At 40.3% G+C, this 25,558-nt stretch overlaps 1 protein-coding gene across 1 annotated transcript in view; it reads left to right on the top strand.

Moving 5' to 3' along the window:
• The window catches only part of LOC126248878 (uncharacterized), a 45,489-nt gene extending 20,854 nt beyond the window's left edge, over positions 1 to 24,635 (top strand). The window contains exons 2-4 of the mRNA XM_049950326.1: positions 18,874 to 19,350; positions 19,466 to 19,558; positions 23,232 to 24,635. Of these exons, the coding sequence (XP_049806283.1) occupies positions 18,874 to 19,350; positions 19,466 to 19,558; positions 23,232 to 23,482 (821 nt within the window). The 3' untranslated portion in view covers positions 23,483 to 24,635. The remainder of the gene's footprint in view (positions 1 to 18,873; positions 19,351 to 19,465; positions 19,559 to 23,231) is intronic.
• The last annotated feature ends 923 nt before the right edge of the window (positions 24,636 to 25,558 follow it).

Genomic DNA, 25,558 nt, shown 5'->3' on the forward strand with positions numbered 1-25,558 from the left:
TTCGTATCTATCTTGGCCACAATAATGCGTTCACTATGCTGTTTGTAGTAGCTTACCCGCATTCCTATTTTCCTATTCATTATTAAACCTGCTCCTGCATTACCCCTATTTGATTTTGTGTTTATAACCCTGTAGTCACCTGACCAGAAGTCTTGTTCCTCCTGCCACCGAACTTCACTAATTCCCACTATATCTAACTTTAACCTATCCATTTCCCTTTTTAAATTTTCTAACCTACCTGCGTGATTAAGGGATCCGACATTCCACGCTCCGATCCGTAGAACGCCACGTTTCTTTCTCCTGATGACGACGCCCTCCTGAGTAGTCCCCGCCCGGAGATCCGAATGGGGGACTATTTTACCTCCGGAATATTTTACCCAAGAGGACGGCATCATCACTTAATCATACAGTAAAGCTGCATGCCCTCGGGAAAAATTACAGCCGTAGTTTCCCCTTGCTTTCAGCCGTTCGCAGTACCAGCACAGCAAGGCCATTTTGGTTATTGTTACAAGGCCAGATCAGTCAATCATCCAGGCTGTGGCCCTTGCAACTACTGAAAAGGCTGCTGCCCCTCTTCAGGAACCACACGTTTGTCTGGCCTCTCAACAGATAACCCTCCGTTGTGGTTGCACCTACGGTACGGCTATCTGTATTGCTGAGGCACGCAAGCCTCCCCACCAACGGCAATTCCATGGTTCGTGGGGGGGGAACTATAGAATATCAGATCCTTTATTGTAGTAGGTAAGTGGTTAGAGAAGTTGTAAATAGAAATGGATAGGTTGAAATTAGATATAGTAGGGATTAATGAACAGGAAAATCAAGATTTCTGTTGAGGTGAGTACAAGGTTATTAATGTAAAATCATAAAGGGGAAAAATCAGGATAAGGTTGGGTGGTGGTGGTGGTGGTGGTGGTGGTGGTGGTGGTGGTGGTAAATTTATAGCCAAGGTAGACACCAAGCCACAACTCACTGTACTAGTAAAAAACTGTTCAGACCTAATAGTTCTGCAGATGAAGTAATTGGGGGAAAAATATGATATAAAAGAAATTTATTAGTTTAGTAAGGAAGATGAAAATTTAATTGTAATGGGTATCTGGAATTTGATAGCAGGTAAGATAGAGAAGAAAGAATAGTAACAGAAAATAGACTTGGGGAAATAAATGAAAGGGGAAACCACATAGTGTGATTGTACACGGAACGCAATTTAATCATACAGTTGGTTTAAGAATCACTGAAGAAGGTTGTGGAAGTACAAGGGTAATCTCAAAAGTAAGATCTCCTTTTTTATATATATAAGTACAGAACTCTGTGTGGCAGTTGGTCACACGGTTATGAAGAGTGCTACATGTGCACTGCCGTGCTGAGGCATTCGGTCTTGTCTTGGCGGCCGTTGAGAATGGAGCTCCCGTTGGATGTTACCACCAAGTGTGAGTTGCGCGCAGTTATTCGGTTTTTGAATGCAAAGGGCACTGCGCCAATTGAAATCCATTGCCAATTGACGGAAGTATATGATGAGTCGTGCAAGGATGTCAAAAATGTTCATAAGTGGTGTAGAGTTTGCAGCTGGTTGGACCAAAGTTCACGACGAACAAAGGAGCAGGAGACTGTCAATTTCTGAGAAGACAGTGTTGAAGGTTGAGCAGCAAAGCATGCGTGAAGATCGGCGGATCAACCTGGATGATCTTTGCACATTGGTTCCGGAGGTTTCCCGAAGCATCGCTCATAGAATTTTAACGGAAACATTGAACTACTGGAAGGTGTGCGCAAGACGGGTGCTACCCATGCTGACTGAGGACCACATGCAGCAACAAGCTGATGCTTCCCACGCATTTCTTCACCACTTTACAGCCAAACAGGACAACTTTCTGGACTCAGTTGTCACGGGTGACAAAACATGGGCATACCACTTTACACCCGAGACCAAGCAACAATAACGCCAGTGGCGACATCCTTCTTCACCAAAGCCGCGGAAATTCGAACAAACACAGTCTGCCGGTAAAGTCCTGACAATCGTTTTTTGGGATTGGAAAGGGGTATTATTGGTCAACTTTATGCCCACTGGGACCACAGTTAATGCTGACAGGTATTGTGAGACTCTGAAAAAACTCAAACAGGCAGTTCAGAACCGAAGAAGAGGAATGTTGAGCATGGTCATACATATTCTCCATGAGAACATTTGCCCACACATCGCTCGGCAAACCATTGCTCTCCTGCAACAGTTTCAGTGGAACATAATCACCCACCCACCCTATAGTCCTGACTTGCCCAGTGACTATTACCTGTTCCCTACGTTAAAAGAACATTTGGCCGGAAAGCGATTCAACTCCGATGACGAGGTGAAAGAAGAGGTTCGTAACTTTCTGAACAGCATGGCAGCGAGCTGGTATGACATGGGCATACAAAAACTGCCACAGCGTCCACAAAAATGCATCAACAGAAATGGTGATTATGTCAAAAAACAGCTAAATGTTCAAGCTGTACACTGATGTAAACCGTTGTAGAGGGGGGGAAAAAACAGGTCTATGTACTTATAAAAAAAAATAGGAGACTCTACTTTTGGGATTACCCTTGTAACTTGGAGACACCAGAGGCATTCAGATCCATTGTATAATGGTAAGACAGAGATTTTTGTATCAGATTTTAACCTGCCAATTGTTTCAGTGGCAGATGTGGACTCTGAACATATATAATTAGTAATGAAATGAAATGTAGATTAATGCTGCAGAAATGTAGGAAATTAAGGAGGCGAATTCTGTATAGGTTGAAATAGTGGTTTAAAGAGTTACAAAGAGAGCATTATGCAACACCCGACTGAAATAGGCAAAGTAAATACATCAGAGGATAATTAGGTAGTTTTGAGAGATGAAGTAGTGAAGGTGACAAAGGATAAACCAGGCAGAAAGATGAGGCTCAGTAGGAGTCCTTGAGTAATATATGAGATGTTAAATTTAAGTGACCAAAGGATAAAATATAGAACTGCAGCTACTGAAGTTGGCAAAAAGAACACGTGCATCAATAAATGAGATTGATAGAAAATGTGAAATTGCAAAGCAGGAATGCCTCAAGAAAAAATACTAAACTATAGGAACAGGCATGACTGTGGGAAAGACATATACTTCATACAAGAAAATTAGAAACCTTTGAAAACAGGAGTTGAATGTGAAGAGCTCACACAGCAAGCCAGTACTAAGCAAAGAAGGTGAGCCTGAAAGTTTGAATGCATATGTAGAAAAGAAACAAACTGAAAGAAAGTATTATGGAAAGAGAAAAAGATGAAGATGGGTTGGGAAATGTGGCACTAAGGAAAAAATCTGATAGAACACTAAAACCTAAGCTGAAACAAGGCCCTTGGAATAGATCGTATTATTCACATCCTTGGGAAAACCATCCATGACAAAACTGTTCAATCAGGTATGTGGACTTAATGACTGAGTTGCAATACCCTCAGACGTGAAGAAAATGTGTGACAGGTGTGTTACTGAGCCGACAGTTCATTACTTCATGGTTGCAAAATAATAAAAATTATAACAGAAAAGTTTGAATGACTAACACAAGTTGACTTTGAGAAGATTGTTTTGTATTCCAAAGAAGTATAGGAACATGGGAGGCTGTACTTACACTACGTTTGAAGTCAGAAGGTAGGTTGAAGAAATTCAAACTCGCATATAATGTACTATTCGTACATTTACGAAAAGTTGTAACAGTGATCATTGCAATACACTATTTGAAATTCGGAACTTGTCAGGAGTAAAATACATAGCTTTCTCCTATCTTCAACTTGTACCGAGGTCAGACTGCAGTCGTAAGTCAAGACGCGAAAGGTAGGTAGTAAATGAGAAGGAATTGAGACATGATTGCTCTGTGTGCCTCTTGCTGTTCAGTATGTACGTAGAGCAAGCAGTATCCCATTTCAATCTTCAAAATGTGTGGGCTCGGAATGACAGTAATTATCAAAACCTCAGATGGAAAAAAGGTGGTTACAAATATGACTAAACTGAAACAGAATAACATCTCTGGTAGACGCCATGCCCATGAAGCTCTCGCTAAGTTAAGTGATTAATATTGAAATAAGAGCTAATGTAGTTAATATTACACTTTAGACTGGTGCATTTACTTATTCACTAGGCTATATATATTGAAGGTTTCGCTTTTTTGAACACATGTAGATTGGAAAGAAAGTATTTTGTAAAGGCCAATAGTCATTAGGTTTGTTTACATTTTAGGTGTAAATTTCGTGAAGGTGTAGATCTTTATTTTTTTGACTGGACTTAGTGGTTCAGAGTTAAATTAATGTGTGTCTGTCATAAGAAGTTTCAGTAGTTAATTAAAACTTTCAAAAATAAGTTTAAAAGTTTCTTTACATTAGCATTAAGTTACTATAAGCTACGAAACTTCAGTGCTGTTGTGCCTAGTTATTCTCTGCTTTTATGTAAATTTTTCTGTCAAACCATGTGTGACAAATATGTTGGTTGCTGTAGAAATCTAAAGGAGGATGTTCTGTGAAGACTGTAGGTTATGGTCTCATTGGGGCGAATGTAGCGGTAAGGAAACAGGGATAGATAATGAGGCTCTTCCATGGCTATGTAGATTATGCAGAAAGGATAGAAAAATTGCTGAACAGGAGGAAAAAATTGTGCCCTTAAGGCTGAATTAGAAAATGTGAATTTGGAATTATGGAGGGCACGGGAGGAAAAAGAGGTGGTGTGTTGGGGAAAGGTAGCAAGCAAAGTGTGAAAAAGGGAAGTTGTTGAAAAAACTTTAGAAATTCAGTTAGTAAATCAGATTGGCTTGTTATCTGAAGTAGTGGAGTAAGGGCCTCATCCAGATGTAGTTGAATGTAGGCTGGAGCAGAATATTAGCTTAAAGAAAAAAGACAGGTTGGGCTCAAATCAGAGTAGGAAAAGAAGAATTCTGCTTGTAGGTAGCAGCTTCAGAAGAAATTAGGTGCATCATACCAAGTTGCAAGTTTTGTGAAACCAAGTGCTAGCTTTAGCCAGTTGACAGAAAACTTAGGTGCGCTATGAGGGGACTTTGAGAAGGAAGATAAGGCAATTATAGTTGGGGGAGCAGGAAATAGCCTGGCTATGAAACCAAAATGTACTACGAGTGACCTGGACAAAATAGGTGCAGAAACTGGCCACACACATGTGGGATTTGTGGAGGTCTTTCAGCACTGGGCAAACACTGCTGTAAGACATGTTAACACTGAGCTGAACAGAATGCTCCAGACACTAGCAATATCTCACATAACTATTGTTCCAGTTGATGCTATTGGTAGGTGGGGATACACTACACATGGCCTGCACCTAAATAGGAAGGGGAAAGATAAGCTGCGTATCTATTAGCAGGAACTGTAAGGGGGGTCCACAGTCACACAAGGGGTGATCCATGTGGTTAATGGGTCCAGGCAGTCAGGTTTTTTAGGCTAAAGCCAAAGTCCGGACAGATGACACTCAAAATAAATAGAATAAAAGTAACTTCATGCACAGTAAATAGGTGTAAAGCTAAGGGCAGTATCAACTTACTTCATCAAAATATCAGGGGAATAAAAAATAAAGTAGATAAGCTATTAGTGTGTTTAGATGATCTCAAAAGAATGTGATTAATATACTCTGTCTGTCTGAGCACCATGTAACTGTAGGCATGGATAGTGTAAGTATAAGTAGGTATAATTTAGCATCTTACACTTGCAGATCTAGGATGGATAAAGGAGTTGCCGTTTTCATAAAACAAGGTATGCAAAACTGTAGAAGTAAGCAAATTTTGTGTTGATCAGAACTTTGAGGTTTGTGCATGTGAATGTCAGCTTGCTAAAGTAGTATTGATATTAGCAACAGTGTACAGGTCCCCATTAGGAGACCAGGAGCTATTCATAAAAAGACTTTACTCCCTATTATGCTGTCTGCCAAACAACAAGAAGTTATTAATCTGTGGTGATTTCAATGTAAACATTCTAAGTAATTCTTATAGGAAAAGTGAACTAGAAGTGTTAATAACAACATATAACTTAGAATCTGTGATCAGTAGGATATAAAACACACACATGCTTTCCCTGTGATAAATAGATTGTCCGACCATGATGCATAACTGATTAACTTACAAAACCTAACAGGGTGTACAGTTCAGAAACCTACACTCAAATGAGCATTGATCCATGCTGTGTTACGGTTCGTTCTTGTGATCGCTACATGTCAGTATAAGTTAAGTCAATATAGCTTGTAAAGTTTTTCTTGGCTGCTTCACCCCTCCCTGCCCCTCTTGTCAATAGAAATCTGAAGCTGTTGTGACATTTGTGTTCTGTTTATGGTCACTGCATTACAAAAGGCCTAATTTATTTTCTTATTCATTATACAAATAAGCAACACATTTGAAAATGGATGTCTCTATAACGTGCTTTCTTGAAACATTGTTACCTCCATGCACCATTTATGGTAGACTACTCAAAGTTTACACTTGAGCATGTGCTCGATAACAGAGTAACAAGTGAAAAATGAACATGAACCCCAGTGCTGTCTGAACCAAAATTAGTACAGAATAGCAAAATAAGCTGGCCATGATACTACAATTATTGTGATGCTGTCTTCCAAGTATACAAATGAGGTGTTCTGATGTGCACTGTATACAGAAGTGCTCCACTGTGTTAGTGGATGGGAACAGAATTAAAACTTTCAGTGCTTATGGTGTAATATTAATGCATATCTTTCGCAAAAAAGCTAACCGTAGTAAGTTGTAAATACAGGCCTTATTAACCGAATTGGAACTTCCTAGTGGTAATGAAAAACTCGCAGCTATTGTGTAATGGAAACTGTTGTATCGCAACTACAGTGAAGCCTACGAAATGCTAGATCAGGATCTGTAAAGTGCAAACTTTGAACGTGTCAGGTATATTATGGGAATACATTGGTATGACGGGTGAAGGTGCCAGCATTAATGTCTTTCCATACACCTCTCCTTACCTTTCATTACTATTGTGCTCTTTATACTACTGTGTGTTTCCATTGTTGAAAGGCAAAACTCGTTAGAAAACTACAAGCTATTTTCCATTGTTGAAAGGCAAAACTCGTTAGAAAACTACAAGCTATACACTCTGTCAAGTGGATTAAGATCACAACTGCTGCCGACCTCAATGTCACAAGTACTGCCAACGATGCAGCAGTTGTAGCAATATAGTACAGTGATGGCCCTATTGTTTTGTATTGAGTATCAACTCAACTCGGAATAAACATTATGAGCGACGAAGCCACCCCTGTTCTCTTTAGTGCGGTTTCACTACATCTCGTTATTCCCATGTGTAGTTCATACCATACCTGCTGCAGTTCATCAGCAAGCATACACACCTGAGATGGCAGACTGCTAAACATTTCCCCTCTTGCATCCCTATTATTCTTCTTCTTTTCCCCGTGCTTCTAAGACACTGAAGCTCAACTTAGCGTCGACAAGTAGCATATTGGCCCAATCCTTAAGAGATTTTTTTTTAATGTATGAAATTAATTTTTTTCAGGTAATAAGTCAGATCTTACTGGAACACAATATGTGTAAAAAGACGGTAGTAGTGGTTACAGACAACGCTGCAGTTATGAAAAAAAAAAAAAAACTGACGAAACCTTAAGGATTCGACAGTCACCCTGTTCTGCCCACTGCATCAACTTAACAGTACGAGGCTGTTTCAAAGTAGAAATATTTTACAAACAAATGCTATTGTGACATTTTTTTCGTGACTGTGCAATAGCCAGTGCCAAACTGAGCAATGTTAAAAAAAAAACTGAAACTGATACAAAAGGTGCTGAATCGATGGAACAGCTAAAAATACTAGATGCTGAAAAGCATATTAGAAGTACGAAGTGAGCATGCGATTGCGGTCAATGAAAGTTCAAAAGCACTGCCTTCCACACAGTAGAAAATTGTACAAGAGGTAATAGGTCTTCTTGAACCTTTTGAAGTAGCAACGACAATAATCTCAGGGGATTCATTATTATTAATAATTATACCTCTTATACGGGCTATTTCTGTAAAGTTGTCAGACTTGGAAAGCACCTTAATAAGTAATGAAACACAAAGTGTTCTGGATTGCTTTATTAAATCAATGAAAGACTGATAACCTTTAACAAGTGGACTGTTAATAAGCTTGTGACGTTATTAGGTCCTAGGTTTAAAAAACTTGGTTTCAGGACATTTCAAAAGGCAGACAACACTGCACAATTACTTGAGAAAGAGTATGCAGTTATCATTGCATCAACACCAAGAAAATAATCGAAACAGAAGCATCCACAAGCAGTGCTAATACGTCTGATGATACTTCTGCCAGTTTGAAATTAGATGATCTACTTTTTCTGCCCAGTCAGCAACAGCGTAACGTCGATGTCGTTACACCAGCCAGTGATTCCATAAGTGACCCACATCAGTATTTTGAAATGGCTTGTAATAGACAAGCATGCTTGCGTATTAGAATATTGGGCAAAATCTAATAGTATGTTGCATGTAATGGCTACCAAATGTTTGTGCTTCCCAGCGATTTCAGTTCCTGCAGAGAGCATTTTCGTCAAGGCATGAGAAACAATTAATGATAAATGCAACAGGCGAAATGAGAATAATTTAAATACCTTACTTTTTGCAAAAGAAATTTGCATATGTTATATTTTTGTATTTTAAACAACAAAAACTCCTAGAAAGTTATTTTTCACTTGGAATATATGCACATAACAATTGATATTTAATCGATTTATCGATAGCTTTTAAAATTACTATCGATAATATTGGATATATCAACTATCGATCTTAAAGTAACACTAACTTGGATAGTTCAGTCAGTAAAGAATTTGCCTGCAAATGGCAAAGGTCCTAGGTTCTAGTCCCAGTCCAGCACACTGTTTAAACTGCCAGGAAGTAGTCTCAAATTGGTGCACACTCTGCTGAGAGTGAAAATTCGTTTTGGAGAAGGTTAAATTGTCTCACAATCATTACTATCTTGTCCATATTATACCCACAACGAATATTCCTCTATCTCCCATATGTCCGTCATCTCAGAAAATCATTTCAGTGATAATTGGTAAGAATCAATCAGGCACACACAATTTTGGTCACCTGAAATGTCTAGCACTGTCCCGTGCCACAGGTAGGGGCTAATCTGTCGAACTGCCAACTCTAGCAAGCCTCCTTTCAGCATGCGTTGGACCTGTTAGTTATGCATTTGTAACAATCATTCAATGTTTATCTACACATTTTGAAGAACCGTGCCTCTTCTTCCACCAGCTAAACTTTCATGTAATCCTCCTGTCCAAATAGTTGCCAAAATCACCTGTCTATTCATATCCCAGTATATACATTTCTTAGGGAGCACAGGCCAAACAGTGCAGTGCAGTGCAGTGGGAGTGAGTGAGTGAGTGAGTACAATCTGATCCCAAACCCAGTCTTAAACATGTTATGTGTAGAATCCTGCTGGCTGAGTTTATGTTCACTTAAGTGAGTGTACAGACAGAAGTGCTCATTTGGTGTCAGACACAAGCTGTCAAAAATCAGCTCAATTAACTTGCCTTGTCAAAATTACATTCAGTTCAGTGAAGATATGAGCATCTCATAATGGGAGATGTAAACATAGACTTGCTGAAAGACACTCCCTCCACAATAACCCTAAGAAGACCGTTTAGTTGCAGCAACCAAACATTCTTCCATTACAACCCACACACCATATGGTGCACAGTCACTGTCTTATAGATGTAGTCACTGTGAAAAAGATTGACAAAGTAAGAGATATAGGTTAAGCTTCAGCTCCAGGACTCTCACCATAGGAGATTCCTTGATCTGCTCCTTGTAGACCACAATGCTCAAACCCTGTCACATAACTTGTAGGAACAGTAGACACTCGGGTTATGATGTTGTATCAGCTAATTTCTCAGAAATCTCATGGCAGCAAATAATCTGAGATCCTACAATTGATAGCAAAATTGATGAACTTACTAATAAACTCGTGGCCACCAAATGTTGCAAGCATTAAATAATAATATACCACCATTTAGTGTTTCCTGTGACCTATTTAAGGCACTTGACTATGGGAATCATAGTATTCTCCCAGATAAATTGAAGTTTTAAGGGGTTGATGGTATAGCCAACTAACTGATAATGCCATATCTAACCAAAATAATTCAACCAATGTAGTCCAGTGACATTATTCTGATGGGAGAAGTCACATATGGGGCTCTCAAGGCTCAATCTTAGGTCTAACATTCCTCATATATGTCTACATCTCGACATCTACATCTGTACTATGCAAACCACTGTGAGATGCATGGCAGAGGGTACTTCCAATTGTAACACTTATTATGGTTTCTTCCTCTTCCATTCATGTTTGGAGCATGGGAAGCAAGATTGCTTTGAATACTTCTGTGTGTGCAGTAATTATTCTAATCTTATCTTCACTATCCCTGTGTATCAATATGTAAGAGGTTGTAGTATATTCCTAAAATAATCATTTAAAGCTGGTTCTTGAAACTTTGTTAATAGACTCTTGTGATAGTTTACATCTATCTTCAAGAATCTCCTAGTTCAGTTCCTTCAGTATCTCGGTGACCATTTGTGCTGCCCTTTTCTGTATACATTCAATATCACGTGTTAGGGCTATCTGTTACGGGTCCCACACACTTAAGCAATATTCTAGAACTGGCCGTACAAGTGATTTGTAAGCAATCTCCTTTGAAGATTGATTGCAGTTCCCCAGTGTTTTACCAATAAACCAAAGTCTACCACCTGCTTTACCCGTGACTGAGCTTGTGTGACCATTCCATTTCATATTCCTACGAAGTGCTACACCTATGAATTTGTACGAGTTGGCAGATTCCAGCAGTGAGTAATTGATATTATAGTCATAGGATACTATGTTTTTTCCCTTTCGTGAAGTACAAAACTTTACATTTCTGAACATTTAAAGCAAGTTGCCAATATCTACACAACTTTGAAACCTTATCAAGATCTGACTGAATATTTATGCAGCTACTTTCAGATAGTACTTCATTATAGATAACTGCATCATCTGCAAAAAGACTGATAGTACTATTAATATTGTGTGCAAGGCCATTAAGATACAAATGAACAGGAAAGACCCTAACACACTATTGTCGGGCACACCAAAAGTTACTCTGACATCTAATGATGACTCTCCATCAAAGATAACACGTTGCGTCCTCCCTACCAGAAAATCCTGTCCAGTAACGAATTTCATTTGATACCCCCATACGATCATACTTTTAACAAGCGTAAGTGTGGTACTGGGTCAAATGCTTTTCGGAAATCAAGAAATTCAGTGTCTACCTGATTGCCTTAATCCAAAGCATTCAGCATGTCATGTGAGAAAAGTGCAACTTGGGTTACACAAGATCGACGTTTTCAAAATCATGCTGGTTGGCATTGAGGAGGAGGTCATTCTGTTAAAGATACATTATGTGATCAAAAGTATCCGGACATTCCAAAAAACCTAAATTTTTCATATTAGGTGCATTGTGCTGCCACGTACAGCCAGACACTCCATATAAGCGACCTCGGTAGTCATTAGATATTGTGAGAGAGCAGAATGGGGCACTCTGCATTTCAGTGTGGCATATGGCACATATTCAACCATTGATCTTGGTCTGCAGTCGTTTCCTTCTCCCATCTATCCGCTGGAGAGCTCATGACGACGTGTGGTAGTGACCATTTCCCCATCTTCCTGTCACTACCCCAGTGCCATGCCCACGGACGCCTACCTAGATGGGCTTTAAACAAGGCAGACTGCGTAGCCTTCACCTCTGTTGTCACCGTTGAATCTCCCCCACATGTGACATTGATGTTGTGGTTGAGCATGTCTCTAAAACGATCGTTCCTGCAGCGGAAAATGTGATCCCTCGTTCTTTAGGGTGCCCACGGTGAAAGACAGTTCTTGGTGGTCGCCAGAAGTCGCTGCGGCAATTAAAGAGTGTCGACGAGCTCTAGAGCGACATAAGCGGCACCCTTCCCTAGAGCACCTAATAGCCTTTAAGTGGCTCCATGCTCGTGTTCGCCAGCTTATAAAACGGCAGAAACAGGAGTGTTGGAAGAGGTACGTGTCGACCATTGGGTGCCATACGTCAACTTCCAAAGTCTGGATTAAGATCAGACGTCTTTTTGGGAACCAGACCCCAACAGGTGTCCCTGGCGTTAACATCAATGGAGTGTTATGTACCGATGCAAACGTGATTGACGAGCACTTTGCTGAGCACTATGCTCAAGCCTCTGCGTCGGAGAATTATCCCCCAGCTTTCTGCACCCTCAAACAGCGGATGGAAAGGAAAGTCCTCTTGTTCACTACACGCCACAGTGAACCCTATAATGTCCCGTTCACAGAGTGGAAGCTCCTCGGCACCCTTGCACGTTGCCCAGACACAGCTCCTGGGCTGGATTGTAGCCACAGTCAGATGATTAAACATCTTTTGTCTGACTACAAGCGACATCATCTCCTCGTCTTCAACCGGATCGGGTGCGATGGCACCTTTCCATCACAGTGGTGTGAGAGCACCATCATTCCGGTGCTGAAACCTGGTAAGAACCCGCTTGATGTGGGTAGCTATCGGCCTATCACCCTCACCAATGTTCTTAGTAAGCTGCTAGAACGTATGGTGTGTCAGCGGTTGGGTTGAACCCTGGAGTCACATGGCCTACTGGCTCCATGTCAGAGCGGCTTCCGCCAGGGTCGCTCTACCACGGATAATCTTGTGTCCCTCGAGTCTGTCATCCAAACAGCCTTTTCCAGGCGCCAACACCTGGTTTCCGTCTTCTTTGACTTGCATAAAGCATACGACACAACCTGGCGACATCATATTCTTGGCACATTGTACGAATGGGATCTCCGGGGCCCACTCCAGATCTACATCTACGTGATTACTCAGCAATTCACATTTAAGTGCTTGGCAGAGGGTTCATCGAACCACAATCATACTATCTCTCTACCATTCCACTCCCGAACAGCGTGCGGGAAAAACGAACACCTAAACCTTTCTGTTCGAGCTCTGATTTCTCTTATTTTATTTTGATGATCATTCCTACCTATTGTAGGTTGGGCTCAACAAAATATTTTCGCATTCGGAAGAGAAAGTTGGTGACTGAAATTTCGTAAATAGATCTCGCCGTGACAAAGTCTTTGCTTTAATGACGTCCATCCCAACTTGCGTATCATATCTGTCCACACTCTCTCCCCTATTACGTGATAACACAAAACGAACTGCCCTTTTTTGCACCCTTTCGATGTCCTCAGTCAGTCCCACCTGGTAAGAATCCCACACTGCGCAGCAATATTCTAACAGAGGACGAACGAGTGTAGTGTAAGCTATCTCTTTAGTGGACTTGTTGCATCTTCTAAGTGTCCTGCCGATGAAACGCAACCTTTGGCTCGCCTTCCCCACAATATTATCTATGTGGTCTTTCCAACTGAAGTTGTTCCTAATTTTAGCACCCAGGTACTTAGTTGAATTGAGAGCCTTGAGAATTGTACTATTTATCGAGTAATCGAATTCCAACGGATTTCTTTTGGAACTCATGTGGATCATCTCACACTTTTCGTTATTTAGTGTCAACTGCCACCTGCCACACCATACAGCAATCTTTTCTAAATTGCTTTGCAACTGATACTGGTCTTCAGATGACCGTACTAGACGGTAAATTACAGCATCATCTGTGAACAACCTTAGAGAACTGCTCAGATTGTCACCCAGATCAGGAACATTGAAGTCCGTGCCAAATTTCGAGCGTCTGTAAATTTTAGCCAATCTTCGGGATTTCGTGTTCTTCTGAACTTCGCATGCTATTTCCGTTGCCTCTGCAACAGCGTTCGGACCTGTTTTGTGTACCATGGGGGATCAGTTCCATCTCTTACCAATTTATGAGGTATGAATCTCTCAATTGCTGTTGCTACTATATCTTTGAATTTGAGCCACATCTCCTCTACATTTGCATAGTCAGTTCAGAAGGAATGGAGATTGTCTCTTAGGAAGGCTTCTAGTGACATTTTATCCGCTTTTTTAAATAAAATTATTTTGCATTTGTTTCTAGTGGATTTGGAAGAAACGGTATTGAGCCTAGCTACAACAATCTTGTGTTCACTAATCCCTGTATCAGTCATGATGCTCTGTTAGCTCTGGATTGTTTGTGGCTAAGAGGTCAAGTGTGTTTTCGCACCCATTTACAATTCGCGTGGGTTCGTGGACTAACCGCTCAAAATAATTTTCGGAGAAAGCATTTAGAACAGTCTCGGAAGATGTTTTCTGCCTACCACCGGTTTTGAACAAGTATTTTTGCCAACATATCGAGGGAAGGTTGAAGTCCCCACCAACTATAACCGTATGAGTGGGGTATTTATTTGTTACGAGACTCAAATTTTCTCTGAACTCTTCCACAACTATATCATCGGAGTCTGGGGGTCGGTAGAAGGAGCCAATTATTAACTTAGTTCGGCTGTTAAGTATAACCTCCACCCATACCAATTCGCACGGAGTATCTACTTCGACTTCACTACAAGATAAACCACTACTGACAGACACAAACACTCCACCACCAATTCTGCCTAATCTATCTTCCCTGAACACTGTCTGAGACTTCGTAAAAATTTCTGCAGAACTTATTTCAGGCTTTAGCCAGCTTTCTGTACCTACTTCCTGTTGCTCCGTACTTTGTGTCGGAGTTGGTGCCTACCATAGTTCTCCCCGTATTCAGGAGAAAGGTGTTCCGCAGGGCTCCGTATTGAGTGTGTGTCTATTTTTAGTGGCTATTAACGGCCTAGCAGCAGCTGTAGGGCTGTCGGTTTCACCTTCTCTGTATGCGGACAACTTCTCCATTTTGTATTGCTCCTCCAATACTGGTGTTGCTGAGCACTGCTTACAGGGAGCCATTCCCAATGCACGGTCATTGGCTCCAGCCCACGGCTTCCTGTTTTCAGCCACAAAGTCGTGTGTTATGCACTTCTGTCGGTATTGTACCGTTCATCCGGAACAAGCTTAATGATGGTCCACTCACTGTAGTGGAGACATATCGTTTCTTAGGACTTGTTTTGGTGCCTGATTGACTTTGTTACCTCACCTTCATCAACTTAAGTGGAAGTGCTGGCAGCACCTCAATGCCATCTGCTGCCTGAGCAACACCAACTGGGGGTGCAGATTGCTCTACACTGCTGCAGCTCTACACAGGCCTTGTTCAATCCTGCCTTAACTATGGGAGTCTGGTTTACAGTTTGGCGGTGTCCTTATTGTTGAATTTACTCAACCCATTGCACCCCTGCGGCGTTCGCCTAGTGACGGGAGCTTTTAGAAAGAGTCTGGTGCCCAGTGTCCTGGTGGAGGCCGGAGCCCTTTCATTGCAGATCCGACGTGCACACTGCTCGCCAGTTATGTTGCACACATTTTGAGTTCTCATGCACATCCGAATTATTGTCTCCTTTTTCCCCACCCACAGCAGTTCATCTCCTGCGTCTGCGGCCCAAGTCGGGGCTCGTGATTGTGGTTTGCTTCCGGTCCCATCTCTCTGAACTGGAGTCCTTCCCTTTCCCACCTCTCCTCGAGGTCCATTCACATACACTTCCATGGTGTAAACCTAGACCGAAGCTTCGCCTGGACCTTTCACATGGCCCTAAGGACTCCGTTAACCCTGCGGCTCTCCACTGTCACTTCTCTCAATTCTCGACATGTACCAGGCCATGAAGTGGTTTACACCGATGGCTCGGTGGCTGATGGTCATGTTGGCTTTGCGTATGTTCATGGAGGACATATTGAACAGCACTCCTTGCCAGATGGCTGCAGTGGTATCACTGCAGAGCTGGTGGCCATATCTCGTGCTCTTGAGCACATCTGCTCATGCCCTGCCAAGTCATTTCTCTTGTTTACTGTCTCCTTGAGCAGCCTACAAGCTATCGACTAGTGCTACCCTCGACATCCTTTGGTAGTGACCATCCAGGAGCCCCTATGTGCTCTGGAACGGTCCGGTTGTTCCATCCATGGTGTTTGTGTGGACCCCAGGCCATGTCGGAATCCTAGGAAATGAACTTGCCGACAGGTTGGGTGAAACAGGGTACATGGAAACCACTTCTGGGGATCAGCATCCCCGTAACTGACCTGCAATCATTATTATGCTACAAGGTTTGTCGTCTTTGGGAGACGGAATGGCATAATCTTGGTATGCACAACAAACTGCGTGCCGTTAGGGGGACTACGAATGTGCGGAAGTCCTCCATTGGGTCCTCTCTCAGGGATTCTGTGATTCTGTCGGCTCCGCATTGGCCACACTTGGGTGACCCACGGCTACCTCCTTCGCCGAAGGACCCACCTCAGTGTCGGTGCAGCGCCCGGTTGATAGTGGTCCATATTCTGGCACGCTGTCCTACTTTGACTGCCCTGCGACAAAATCTTAGGTTATCGGATTCGTTGCCGCTAATTTTATCTGACAATGCCTCATCAGCTGATTTAGTTTTACATTTTATTCGTGAGGGTGGGTTTTATCATTTGATCTAAGTTTTAGCACATGTCCTTTGCCCCTGTGTGTCCCCCACCCTAGAGCTTCCAGGGTGGAGGTTTTAATGTGTTGTAGAGTGGCTGGTTGACTTCTTCTTATTCTTACGGTCAGCCACCCATGTAACCTGCTTTTTTGTTTTAATCTCCTTCCGTCTCTGTGGTTTTAGTGTCCCATTTTGTCCATTTGAGTGTTTGTTGCCCTTTCATCGTTCTTGTGGTTTTTCTTCTTTTGTTTTGTGTTTTAATTTTCATTTGTTTTCTTCTCACCGTTGTGGCATTGGTTTATTCAGAACAAGGGCCGATGATCTAGCAGTTTAGGTCCCCCCTCCCCTTTTAAACCAACCAATCCATTCAGTTTAAAAATTGTCAGCTTTCACAAATACAATATTAGGCAGCAAAGTACTTTCACTGCCCCCTGTTTGATCTGCCTTTGTCTTGGTTATAATATTGAGTGGTCTTTCCAAAGACATTCAAATGTTGACACACAGTGAAAATAACTTTTCACAGTAGATTTAAGAGGTATCATAGCTATCCTTGATGTATGTAAAAATCATGAAATGAAGGAACTGTTTAAGGTAATATATATAAAAGGCAAACACACTGTTCGTCAAGTGTGTGCAAATATTTGTACATAAGATATATTCTACAATGTAACATCTATTGTGAATGTGGGCAATAGAACCTAAGCAAAATTTTGCCTCAAAGAAAAACTAATTATTTGTTTTGCCCATTATAGTAACCTGCAATTATGTTTTAAACTAGGTTTTTCAGTAACCTTCCCGATACTTATATTTATTTGTTCAACTTCCATGATTATACTTTTGAGAGACGTTAATTTATTTTTAGCTGGACTGCATACTGTGGTATTATACCACTTACAATAAACAGTACCTGCATTTTCATAGCTGCAACCCCTTCCATCCTATAAATTCCCTCTCATACAGTCTGGCCACCCATGGACGGTGCATCTGCTGTGACAAGCAATCCCATGCCCATTATATTGCAGGCCTTCATGGACAATACTAATCTCCCCCCCCCCCCCCCAAAAAAAAAAAATCCCTTGCACAGAAACAGATTTTCTGCACCACATCCTCACATGCCCCTAAACCTTCAACCATCCTTGTGATCCAGCTGCCAAAGGACATCCCACCATCACATATCATTGTATAGACACGCTCAATTTGACCATATCCTTTACTAGGGCTTCAACTACTTGCCATGCCCGGAAATGGGGAACACCCTCCCCCCCTCCTTCCCAAATCCTTCCCATCCCTCCCAGACTAATATTCAGCCAACCATCCAATCTACAAAACGTCTTTGTCAATCCTTGTGCTACATCTGCTCCCAACACCTGTATGATGGAAGACATAGGAGCAAGACCTGTCCAGTGCACACACCAAGCATATTCTACTGGAGTCTCATCACAGATATATCCTATTATATCAGAGGCAGTGCCACATGTGAAAGCAGGCAAGTCAAATACCATCTCCACTGCAACTTGTGCGACATTTTATGTAGACATGACTAACCAGCTGTCCACTCAAATGAAAGGCAAGCACCAAACTGTGGCCAAGAAAAGAGTTGACCAGCCAGTGATGAGACACGCTGCTGAGCACAGCCAGCTTGACTTAAGAAGCTCCTTCATGACCTTGCCACCTGGATTCTTCCCACCCCCACAACCCACTACCAGTTTTTCTGAAATACATAAATGGAAATTCTCCTTACAAAACATCCTTCAATCATGTGATACTTCTGACCTCATTTCTGCTAGGCCCTGTCTCACGCGTACCCCCACCTCTATTCCCAAGACTCCCACATCACTCATTCCGCTCTCGCACCCTCATCTGCACAGCCCCCCCCCCCCTCTTCCTGTGTTCTGTTCCCCTTCCCAGTCAACTGTGTGTTATAGTGTGCTATGTACATCTCCCCATCTGGGGCTGTGGCTGTGCCAGAGCAAACTCAAAAATTTCACATTAATAAGCCCTGCCCTTGCTGATGCAAGGCCTCAGCTGCATAGCAATTTGTTACCTTTACTCCTTCCATTATTTATATTCTATCAGAGACTATCTGTTATTATATTTATATACACTCATTCTGTATTATTATTGTTGTTGGGTTGTTTTTTTACAATAACAATTTGATCTTATTTCAGTAAAATACAGAAGGCCAACTACAGCTGTAAACTTGCCTGTGTATGAAGACTAACAATAAAGTCATTTTAATATTAGTTGAGTGACATTTTATTTCTTATTTTTCAGATTTTCCTTTTAACTTTATCATTCAATTTGTATGTCTTTTTAAGTATTAAGTGCTCTTAATAATTATTATTTATATGCATTTACTTCACTAAATGTTTCTCTTTTCCACATCTGTCTAGGAAACTTTGAAAATGAAGTGAACAGAATTGAAGATTGGGCAAGAGAAAATGCTCATGAAACAGAAGAATGGGTGCAAAATGAAGACAAATTGATAGAAAAATGGGCAAAAGAAAATTCTAATGAAACTGTAGAGTGGGTTCAAGATGAGACAAAAATGGGAGAAAAATGGGCAAAAGAAAAGTTGGATGGAGCTGAAGAGTGGATACAGAATGAGGCAAAGACTGTAGAAAAATGGACCAAAGAAAACTACAATGAAGCTGAAAAATGGGTAAAGAATGAGAAAGAGATTGGAGAAAAATGGGCAAAAGAAACATCAAATGAGGTTGATGGTTGGGCGCAGAGTAAACTAGTGGAGACTCAGGAAGTTGTGAAAGCTCTAATGCCCAAGTTTAGTAGTGACAAATGTGTGTGTTACCATCAGACCTGTGGATGTTGTGCCCATGCAGAAGAACCAGAAATACATTTGAATAGCACAGGTACATAATCCATTATGGCTCTCTCCAAGTGAAACTTTACATGTTTACTTTTTATTGACATTTAGTTTTTTGTAATTTAACACTCATGTAAGTACAACCTTCTTCTTTTTTTCAGTTTGTGTAAATGTAACGTACCTGTCAGAAGATTATGGCATTTCTTTCACTGTTACACTAAACAACCACACACTTTACAATGAAACTGTATCAGGTAAATCACTTTTGTGTATCTAGAAATTTTTGTTTGTAGAAGTAAAAATTTTGAGTAGTGTCATTTGTTGCTGTTGGAGACACGTGCGTACATCCATTTGCATTCTGTTACTCTAAAATTACACACATTCATTTTGAGGGAGAATACTGAACCATTCACGTTGTTTTAAATGTTTATTAGATTTAAACAGTGCTCTGGCAATGCTTTGTGTTTGTGGTAAAGGAAGTGTTGCCCTGTGGTTGGTATCTCACATTAAGTTGTAGATCCTTGTATGACAGTCAGTCAGTTAACATGATAACCACCTCTGGTCAGCTCACACTTGGTAGTACTTACAAGAAAGGGGAAAAAAAAAAAAAAGAGTTCAAACAGTGGGCTTTAATGCCGGTTTCTACATCTACAATAATACTCCACAAGCCGTGTGACGGTGTGTGGCAGAAGGTACTTCTGATACCACTAACTGATCCCCCCCACCCAACATTCCCCTTCCATTTGCAAATGGTGTGTGGGAAGAATGATTGTCTGTAGGCTTACGTATTAGCTGTATTTTCTCGAATATTCTTGTGGTCATTTCGTAAGATGGATGAAGAGGAAGTAATACATTGGCCAGCTCTTCCAGAAAGTACTCTCTTGAAATTTCAACCGTAAACCCCTCCATGATGAACAATGCCTCTTTTGTAGGGCCTGTCACTGGAGTGTGCTGATTATCACTGTAACTCTTTCGCACAGACTAAACGATCCCTTGACAAAACACAGCACTCTTTGTTGGGGCTTCTCTCTCTCTCCTATCAGTTTCACCTGGTAAAGGTCCCAGATTGAGGAACAGTACTTGAGAATCGGTTGAAAAAGTGCCTTTTAAGCCACTTCTTTAGTGGATGAATTACATTTCCTTAAGATTTTTCCTATGGATCTCAGTCTGGCAGCTGCTGTTCTTGCTGTGTGTTTTATGTGGCCGTTCCACTTAAGATTGCTCTGGATATATACTCCTTGATATTTTACAGTAGTTGCTGTTTCTAGCAATTTGTCATAAATAGTGTAGTTGTACAGTAGTTGATTTCTTTTCCTATGTATATGTAATATGCTGCACTTATTTATTATGTTCATGGTCAGCTGCTTATTCCTGCGCTTCTAATCAATCCTCTATAGGTCCTTCTGCAAATAGTTACTGCTTTCTGTCATTGCATCATAAGCAAACAACAGTAAAAAGCCTCTAACTCATTGTGCTACATCATTTAAATTGAAGTGAGAAAGGTTGTGGGATACCTCCTAATATTGTGTCGGATCTACTTTCGCCCAATGTAGTGTGGCAGCTTAATGTGGCATGGACTCAACAAGTCGTCAGAAATCCCCTGCAGAATATTAAGCTATGGTGTCTGTATAGCCATCCGTAATTGCGAAAGTGTTGCCAGTGCAGGATTTTGTGCACAAACTAGCCTTTCGATTATGTCCCATAAATGTTTTATCATGTCAGGTGATTTGGGTGGGCAAATCATTCGCTTTAATTGTCCAGAATGATCTTCAAACCAATTGCAAACAATTGTGACTGTTTGATATGGTCAAAGACAAAGTAGTGGAAAGATTATGTTGGCAACACTGCAAAACACAACACATACTGAGAAGTACAAAAACAAATGGAATACAGATGTATGTTGTGAAAAACAGAATAAATGTGTAGTGCTGCAGAGCAACTCAAAATTAGACCAAAGTTATCACTGTCTAATGCAGAAAAACAACAACGTGATAGCAGACGGCGTTTCCCAATGTAAGCAAGAAATCAAGTAAAGATCACTGTAAGTACAAATCAACATATTCTTAATGAACTGTTTTTTAATCTAAAGTCAAATCAAAATGTAAACTTAATTACAGACCACTGATGATGCTTTACTTCAATAAAGCCAAATGCGTCTGGTGAAAAAAACACGCATTTTTGTAGTTGGAACGACAGAACAAAAATACCCTCAAGATTGAATTTGTTGCTTCGCCTCCATTTCCACAAGAGTGCCTGTGTAATGTACATTTATAACATCCCATGTTAGCTGGAAACAACTACTTCATGGCTTCATCTGCGTCTAGGCATTGTTGTTGCTGACGGAGATGCTGTTGCTGGCGGACTTGCCCTTTGGCTATGGGGCTATCACTTCTGTTTTCGTACGGGGGATCACAATGATATGTGTCAATGCATCCTGCCTCCATAACATCAATGGTAGATAGATTCTTCTCAATCTGGGATTGGTGAGGCTCATGCACTTTTGGACCATCAAGAAGAGATGTGTTCAGCTTTCTTATGGCCTGTGGGTGTGCTTCTGCATTCCTGATGCACTCACAGCCACAACCTGACAGAAGAGCTTGTTGAGCCATAGAGTTATGCTCTCTATTGTGTCCTTACATAATTTTGTGCTCGTGATAAACAACTGTTACGCTAAAACTTCTGAATTTTTGTCAGTGGTTTCTGCAAGCAAGGCTGTTCGACAGGATATTGAGTGGTAAGAAAACCACATACTGTGCCCTTTTATAGGCTGGAGAATTCTCATTAAGAACTGTGAATTATCATTCTCTCAATTTCATTAAACAAAACCAAGCAGTAAAACAAAAAATAACTGTTGAAACTGGGACTTGGGCCATCGCACTGTTGTGTATGTGTGTTGACTACACCACCAAACTACGTAATCACTATACTAAGTGTTGCAGTATACGGGTATTTCTTACTGTTGATGTGTCCGTGACTCCATCTCTTAACATAGTGGGTTTTTTTTTTCCATTTATGAGGTCTTAGGAATAGAGTGGAGCAGATTTTCTAATGTGAGATAATAGATTTTAATGTGTTTACAGGATGGCTGTCCCATTGTTACATCTGCCTCTGCATGCAACCTGATCTCTTCTTATTCTCATGACCCTTGTGTGATACATCAATGGAAAAAATTACTGTTTGTCTGCCTCCATATAAGCCCTAATTTCTGTTTTTGTGGTCTGCACGCAAAATGTACATTGGTGACAGTGGAATCGTTCTGCAGTCAACTTCAAATGCTGGTTCTTAAATTTTCTCTGTAGTGTTCCTTGAAAAGAAAGTCGCCTTCCCTCCAAGAATTCCCATTTGAGTTCCCAAAGCACCTCTTTAATACTTGCATATTGTTTGAACATGCCAGTAACAAATCCAACAGGCCACATCTGAATTGCTTCGATGTCTTCCTTTAACACAACTTGGTGTAGATTCCAAATACTCAAGCAGTTCTCAAGAATGTGTTTTGCTGTAGTGTCCTACACATGGTCTCCTTTATGGGTGAATCACACTTTCTTAAAACTCTCCCAATAAACCAAAGTCAATCATTCACTTTCCCAACTACAACCTTTATATGCTCATTTCACTACACTTTCAAAGGTTTTCATTACAAACATGTTAAGATCTAAGTGTGCTTCTGTTACAAATTTTAGATCAGATAAAGTTGATCAAGATAGCAAACACTGACAGTTGTTAATTGGTTCATAATTAAATTGTCCCTCCTTCCCTTCCTCTCCCCTCTTCCCTCCATGCTCCCTCGCTGCTCACCCTCTGCCCGTGTGTGTGTGTGTGTGTGTGTGTGTGTGTGTGTGTGTGTGTGTGTGTGTTATTTACTGTAATAATCTATAACATATAAATTTGTAATCTGAATGATTTGTTTCTTTTTTTTATTTGTTTTAGTAAGAAATCCTCCTCCGGTATGTGTGGGATTCCCTTACGTGAAGGAATTGGCAGATATATGTATACGGCTGTATGACATAGACGCAAAGAGTCGTACATTTCACGCTTGTGCACGTCTAGAAGCTCGTATGAAATTTATCATTATTGCACATTATGATCTTGGATGTTTTACTATTGGATCATCATCTGTTGAGGATTCAAAAAAAAAGAATGGCTTAGGCACCCACCACCCATCTGTAATTCTGATTTAATGCATAATAACTTTTCTTTTAGATGCATGTAGTGGATTTTTGTTACTGAAAATATCATGACCTGTTCGTATTGTCAAAGGATTGTAGTTTTAGATAATGTTTACATGTTTAAGTGACGGTTGTTTTGAAATTTTGAAGTTAATTTTATATTAATACATGAGAGCTTTAGTTTTGTTGGTGCTAAATGATTTGTTACGAAATGTTTGATTATTGATGTTACCATTTTGAGTAAATTTCTATTAAGCCAAAGAGAATGAATTATTGCTTCTCGTGAGACTAATATATAATTTTATTGCGTGACTAGATGAGCCAGTATTTGCTACTATGTCTTGAACTGTAAATGCAAGTGAGGGAGGGAGGGATGATTCAAGCGAAATATTAAAGTTTATTTGTAGCATAGAAAATTAAATTTTTTTTCATGTTTGATACAGCAGTTGCTTAACGCATTGAGAATAAATAACAGATATTTATGTTTTCACATATTTTGAAAGAAATTAATATAGAAGTCACCAAAATTTCAGATTGTTTTACGACTAATTATTACGAAACCTTAATCATTTACCCTCCATGGCAAGACAAATGTCCCAGTTTTACAATATTAAGAATACATTAAATTAATGAGGTACATGTGTAACACAAGAACTCTACAAATAAAAATTTAATGATTTACATGTTAAAATGCTATATCTTGAAGTACGGAATATTTGAAATAGTCAATACTTGATAACAATATCGGATTTATTTACACACTCATTCAACTTCAGAATGATGAAATTCACAAATTTTATACAATGATGTAAGATGGTAATCTCTGTAAGTTTTTGCTCTGAACATATCCAGTACCAAAACTGCATTATAGAGTTGAGCACATGAGGAAATTGTTGCATATTTTAAATAATCAATAGGTTGGGGTGTTTGTCTACTTTCATATTAGTATTGTAACAGGTGACTTCATTCTCAATATTAAAGGTATTCTGGTTTTCATTCACAAAATTCCTACATATTGACTGAGAACTTTCATTATTCCTAGTCAAGTAAGGACAGGTATGCAGCGGCCCAGCTTTTTACGTAATGTTATAATTGTAATTGGTTTCTTCTGGAGCAAGATGACACACTCTTTTGTAGCCTGATGCTTGCCCCCCCCCCCCCCCCCCCAGTTGTAAGCCATTGCTAACGTGACTTCAAAAGAGTGCATAGGCACTCTTAAAAGATACTGTCAGTCATGGAGTAGAGAAGTTTCACAGAAAATTTGCTGTTTTTAACTTGATTTATTTTAATTTTTTATAGTGTTAATAGGACTTTGTCATACTGAATAGTACATCTGCTTCAGTAATTACCCAAGTTGAATCTTTCCCACTAATGATACAGGTTGTTTTAAAACTCTACAGTAAAACAAGAAGAAGAAAAAGTCTGGTGAACATGGGCTCTAAAATACATACCTTAAGAGACAGCACTTGTTTGTATTCAGTACTGTGAAACATCTCTCTTCAATTGAAAAAGTGCTCATCGGCCTTAAGGTATGCATTTTGGAGTCGATGCTTAATAGACATTTTTCTTCCTTCTTGCTATGAGGTATCCATTCATGAAGTTTTACCATCAAGTTTTGAAACACCCTGTATTACATCATCTGCAGACATTTTTGCTGTAACTGTTTGTGCTCTATCTTTTATGTACTCACAGAGTGTATTGTAGTGTGAGGGTTGTGTTGCTAAAGAACTAAACACCTTTCAAGCCACTTTCACCCATATAATATTGACTGTTGTTAAGTCTTTGAGAAACAAAGGTTGTGAACAATAGTTTTAGGAGGTTGTTCATTCTGACCTAGTAGTTCAACTATGGAGTTTCCAGTGAATCCAGTCTTAATGTTCACTGAATAGCATTCCATGTTCATCATGTGCTCCTCTAACAGGGGATAACACAGTGACTGAATCTTATGTTTTTATTCTGTATAGGCATTTTATCTGCATCCACATGCAGTCTGTAGTTTATTTATTTTATGTAAATAATCCTGTTGTGTGTATCACTAGAATTGTTACGCTTTCTGCTTGTGATGTATTGATTCCGTGGTGCCATTAT

Source organism: Schistocerca nitens, chromosome 3, assembly GCF_023898315.1.
Source record: "Schistocerca nitens isolate TAMUIC-IGC-003100 chromosome 3, iqSchNite1.1, whole genome shotgun sequence".
Classification (NCBI taxonomy): Eukaryota; Metazoa; Arthropoda; class Insecta; order Orthoptera; family Acrididae; genus Schistocerca; species Schistocerca nitens.